Raw genomic sequence first — 5,375 nt, forward strand, 5'->3', positions numbered from 1 at the left:
TGGCGCGCAGCGTTGCCCGGGCCCCCGCGCGGGCTCTGGGGGGCGCCGGAGGAGCTGCGAGCCGCGGCGCGGGGAGGGCGGGCCGCGGCGTGGACCGCCCACCCGGACGAGGCTGCCGGCGCCCGGCAGCTTTCGCAGATCTGCGTGCGCGCAGCCGCCGGGGGCCTGTAGGTGGCCCGCTACGTTCGTCCCGCGCATCCACGCGCCGTGCCGGGGACCAAGTGTCAGCCCACGCGTGGGCGCCCAGTGCTCCCGGCTTTTGGCGGTCCTAGCTCCGCGCCCAGGCCCCAGGTTTTGGGCTCCCTGTGCTGGTGACAAGGGCTGGCTTACTGCCCAGGTGGCTGGAGGGAATCGTGACCTACGTAGACTGCTGGAAGAGGCGCCACAGGTGTTCCTTGGGCCGCTTCTCCAGAGGAGGGGAAACCGGGCCGGAAGGGTTAGCGTCCTGATCTTAGCGTTGTGGGCTCTGTGACTGTCAGGAGGGCGTAGAATGGATTCGGGGGGGCTGTTCAGGATGATGGCTAGCCCTTTGGTTGCTAGTGGTGACAACTCAAGTCAAGGGAATTTCTTCTTGGCATCAAGCAAAAGAAGTCCCTCCCTTCCCAAAGGATGTGAATTTTGAGCGAAAAGTTCTGAAATTAGGATATCTGTGCATTTTGTCTCTTTTCCTGCACATGAATCCTAAAGCCATCACTTGCATGCCTGTCTCATCCAGAGACTGGCTGGGATGAAGGAAGGGGCAGAAGCATTTTTGCCTAAGATGCTGAAAAAAATTGGAGAGCAGTTTTATTCCAGGGCAGCTCCCCTCCCCACTGAGTGTAGTACCCAGTAGCTGACTGAGGGGAGGGTAACTAAGTGACCTCGGGTGGGGCAGGTCGGGCAGGTCAGTGCCCAGGTACTGTTCAACAGATTCCAGACTAGAGCCTCTGTCTTCTCTTTACAGCCAACATGCCCATCACTCGGATGCGCATGAGACCCTGGCTAGAGATGCAGATTAATTCCAACCAAATCCCGGGGCTCATCTGGATTAATAAAGTGAGTGTAACTCTTTGGGTTTTCCTGCCACTGTTTTAACCCATGTACTTCTGGAGGGACCAAAGCTTCAGATGCAGCTCAAAAAGGGAAGTGATAACGGGACAGGCAGATGTTTCTCCCAGTGGGTCCTGCATGCAGGGAGTGTGCAAGGCCCAGCCTGGGCCTCACTTGCACGACTCCTGCTTTCTTCCCTTCTTGAGGTAGGGCACCCACCTGAAGGCACTTCCAGTTTCCAGCAGCAAGACTTTCCCAGCATCTGCAGAGCTGGAGTTCTGGTCTCCTCTGAGGGAGACCCTTACAAACATACACAGCACTTTGCAGGGCTCTAATCAAACAAATAGAAGACTTGAGAAGTGGATGCTGCTGGGCAGAAAGGTGGCTGGCTTAGCAGAGGACAAACGAATCAATCTTGCACCAGTCACTGTGGCCCAAGAAGCCTATAGCTGGTGCACTTGGGGCAACATAGACACTATAGGCTTAGTAGCAATGATAGTATTCATAATAATAGCTAATGCTTACTGAACACTCCCTGTGTGCCTGGCACCTGCTAAGTGTGTTATTTACATTGTGTCATTTAATCCTCGCAGTAGTCCTGTGGGGTAGGTCCTATTAATGTCATCATTTTCAAATAAATAGAGGCACTGAGAGGAAGATTGTAAGATCACACAAAGAGTGATGAAGCCAAGATTTGAACTTGAACGGTCTGACTCAGAAATCTTTACTGTTAACCATCAGTGATAATAACAGTAAGACCTTAGACTTCATATTTGTCACTGTGTCCCTACACATCCTCTGGTGTTTAATTCTCAAAATTTTGTTGGATATGTTTTCTCATTTCAGAGAAGAGAACACTGAGGGGAAAAGAGATACAGTGACAATGCCAGGGTTACACAGTGTTCACCATCCAGGTCTAGCCCAGAGCTCCCTCAGTGGTATGACCACGACCCCTTGTGTAGAAGCCCATGGTCCCAGGTGTCCTGAGGAGTCCTTTCTAATGGAAGAAGTTGTTACTTCCATGTTGGTGTTTACAAGCCAGAGAGAAACATCCCAGAGCTTCAGAATCAGGGCTTCGGGGGAGGGTGCCCTGTGTGGGTCCTAGCACATGTGTAACAGGCAGAGGGAGGTCTTTGTGAGCTAATAGTGCTGCAGCTCATCCGAACTAGGAGTCCCTCCTGAGAGATCCAGAGTGATCTGTTTAAGCCAGCCTAAAGATGGGTCAGTCCAAGCCAGATGGCAGGGGGAAAAGGGGAAGTCAGCCTTTTCTCAGACCTGTCTGGCTGGGCAAGCCTGGGTCTCAGACTCAGCCCCAAAGTCTGTGGTCTCTGAGCTGACACAGCCTCGTGTATATGTGTGTGTTGTTCAGGAGGAGATGATCTTCCAGATCCCATGGAAGCATGCTGCCAAGCATGGCTGGGACATCAACAAGGATGCCTGTTTGTTCCGGAGCTGGGCCATTCACACAGGTGTGTGCCTGGGACTCAGGCCTAGGAAGGCCAGGGTGGAGACAAGAGGAGGCACTAACGTTAACACAGAGGCTCTTCACTGGGGTCCCTGAGCTCCCTGAGACAATATGCAGAATTACTGGGAAGAGGGGCTGGTGGCAGACTAGTGTTTCTGGAGAAGAGAGTCCATTATTTCAGCAAATTCTCAAAGGGATTTCTAAAGCCAAGATCTTAGAAAGTGTGTGGCTTCGGGGGGTTGTGGCTAGATGAGAGTTTTCCCTGGCAAAAGCATCTGTGAAAAGCAGCTGTAAGCCAGGGCACTGAAAGAGACCCAGGTCTGCCTTCATGTTGACCAAGGCCCTTGGTCCAAGGCTCATGTGGTTGGTGGCCTCCTTTATCCTTGAAAGATGGAGCTCGAGGCCCATCTCAGAACAGTCAGTCCACCCATTAGTTACTGTTCTCTGCAGCCCAGTCTGTGCCCACTCCCAGGTTTGGAAATATCAGATAAGCCCCAGCCCCTACCTTCTGGCTGCTAATAGCCCAAGGAGGAAGACTGGGCATGGTCTGGGACACAGATAGTACACTTTGGGGATATAGGGACTCTAGTGCTTCTAGCTGGACCCTTCACTGAGGCCCGCTAGATGTGTTTAAGCCAAGCCTGGGCATTTGAGAAGGTCCAGGGCCTAGGACCTGCAGAGTGTCACTGGAGTACCTGCTGGTTTGACCACCGTGGCTGTCTGGTAGCATGAGAGCTCAGGGGTACCCTTACCTTCCTCCACCAGGCCAGGGGCAGCTGAGGATCCCTACCTTTGGCCCTGATGATCCTCTTTTTTCTCCTGTCCTCTAGGCCGATACAAAGCAGGGGAAAAGGAACCAGATCCCAAGACGTGGAAGGCCAACTTTCGCTGTGCCATGAACTCCTTGCCAGATATTGAGGAGGTGAAGGACCAGAGCAGGAACAAGGGCAGCTCAGCTGTGCGAGTGTACCGGATGCTTCCACCTCTCACCAAGAACCAGAGAAAAGGTATCCAAGGACTCTGGGTCCTTGGGAAGCGCCCTCAGGGAGGGAGGGTAGAAGAAGGTCAGCTGGGGCTGGCAAGCCTGCACCAAGGCTGACAGCCTGTCTGCTCCACAGAAAGAAAGTCGAAGTCCAGCCGAGATGCTAAGAGCAAGGCCAAGAGGAAGGTGAGTGTGGTCTTAAGCAGCCAGGCCTTTGGTCACCTGTGGGCCAGGGTGAGCAGTGGAAGAAATGCTAAGGAGGGCCTGGGCCTAAGCTGCTTTCTCCCTCGACAGTCATGTGGGGATTCCAGCCCTGATACCTTCTCTGATGGACTCAGCAGCTCCACTCTGCCTGATGACCACAGCAGCTACACAGCTCCGGGCTACATGCAGGACTTGGAGGTGGAGCGGCCCCTGACTCCAGGTGAGCTGGTGCAGGTCTGGCAGGGGACTCCACAAGTCAGTGGGATGGCTCTTTCTCTTGGAGGCATGGTGCTGGCAGATGGTGGCCCATTAGTGCAGGCTGCAGGGTTGGTCAAGGGGCGCTTGATGTCTTGCAAACTAAGAAAGCACACAGCCTTAACCCATGGCTTCTGCTGTCCCCCAGCACTGTCGCCGTGTGCTGTCAGCAGCACTCTCCCCGACTGGCACATCCCAGTGGAAGTTGTGCCGGACAGCACCAGTGATCTGTACAACTTCCAGGTGTCACCCATGCCCTCCACCTCTGAAGGTTGGTGCTCCTGGGGCCTGGCCTGCCTGCTTGACTGTCTGGGTCCTGTGAAGGGCTTCCTGAGAGAGAAAAGACGCTCAGAACTCCACCTGGCACTAAGCTGATTGAGCTGGGCATTGCCCAGTCTTAGCCCCCATGGCGGGAGGCAAGCGACGGGGACACTAGGAAGGCAGTTCAGAGTGGGCTGCAGCACAGTGGGGGCTGGTGAGAGGAGGGAAGGGGGCCAGGGGCTGTTTTTTGGGGTGCTGTTTCTCCTTCCTCCTCTGCAGCCCAGCATCTGAGGGTGAGGAAGGAAGTGGGGTGGGGGTGGGAAGAGGCGTGGCTTCAGGGTTTGAGAGGCTGAGTCACCAGGCTGGTGTCCTGTTCTGGAATCTCCATAGCGGGCAGGTCCACTGGGAGGGGTGTGTGTGTGTGTGTCTGTGTGTGTATGTCAGAGAGAGAGAGACAGAGAAAGGGCAGGGGGATCTGGTGGGCTGGAACTGGAACTGCAGGGCGAGTGTGGCTGACTGCCAGCCAACCTCTCTGCTTTCCCCATCCACAGCTGCAACAGATGAGGATGAGGAAGGGAAATTACCTGAGGACATCATGAAGGTAAAGCCCCTTCCTACCTGGGCACTCTTGAAGTGACCGTTTCTCAGTGAGGAGAGAGAACCAGTGAAGCTTCCAAATCAGAGGATGGGCAGCTGCTATTGTCACCTGGCTGCTTGCATCATCCCACAAGTGCCACATTCACGTGGCTTGACTGGTGGGAAAGCCACTGTGGGTAGGGAGGGCAGGTGGGAGGCCTGGCCTCCGACAGGCCATCTTGAAGCAAGCCTGGGGGCATCAGACAGCTCTGTGAGTCAGGCACTGTCAGCGATGGGTCCCTGGCCTGCACCCTCTGCCCCAACATGCCCCAGCCCTGCTAGTTTGGGAAATGCACATCAGGTTTCAATAATCAGCCTTTAGGATCCATTCATGTGATGGCTTTATAGAAAAAGTTAGCAAATTATCCTCCAGTTTTTTTTTCTGCTTCAGTTTTAAAAGAATATAAAGAAGTTTTTGCAGCTGGGGGCGGTGGCTCACGCCTGTAATCCCAGCACTTTGGAAGGCCAAGGCGGGTGGATCACCTGAGGTCAGGAGTTCGAGACCAGCCTGACTAACATGGTGAAACCCATCTCTACTAAAAA

At 54.4% G+C, this 5,375-nt stretch overlaps 1 protein-coding gene across 1 annotated transcript in view; it reads left to right on the forward strand.

Annotated features, from left to right (window-relative positions):
* IRF1 (interferon regulatory factor 1) overlaps positions 1 to 5,375 on the forward strand; it is an 8,410-nt gene that overhangs the window by 680 nt on the left and 2,355 nt on the right. Inside the window, exons 2-8 of the mRNA XM_017872027.1 lie at positions 944 to 1,035; positions 2,399 to 2,498; positions 3,325 to 3,501; positions 3,613 to 3,662; positions 3,771 to 3,900; positions 4,084 to 4,206; positions 4,748 to 4,797. Of these exons, the coding sequence (XP_017727516.1) occupies positions 949 to 1,035; positions 2,399 to 2,498; positions 3,325 to 3,501; positions 3,613 to 3,662; positions 3,771 to 3,900; positions 4,084 to 4,206; positions 4,748 to 4,797 (717 nt within the window). The 5' untranslated portion in view covers positions 944 to 948. The remainder of the gene's footprint in view (positions 1 to 943; positions 1,036 to 2,398; positions 2,499 to 3,324; positions 3,502 to 3,612; positions 3,663 to 3,770; positions 3,901 to 4,083; positions 4,207 to 4,747; positions 4,798 to 5,375) is intronic.

Source organism: Rhinopithecus bieti, unplaced genomic scaffold (genome assembly GCF_001698545.2).
Source record: "Rhinopithecus bieti isolate Rb0 unplaced genomic scaffold, ASM169854v2 scaffold_5889, whole genome shotgun sequence".
Taxonomy (NCBI): domain Eukaryota; kingdom Metazoa; phylum Chordata; class Mammalia; order Primates; family Cercopithecidae; genus Rhinopithecus; species Rhinopithecus bieti.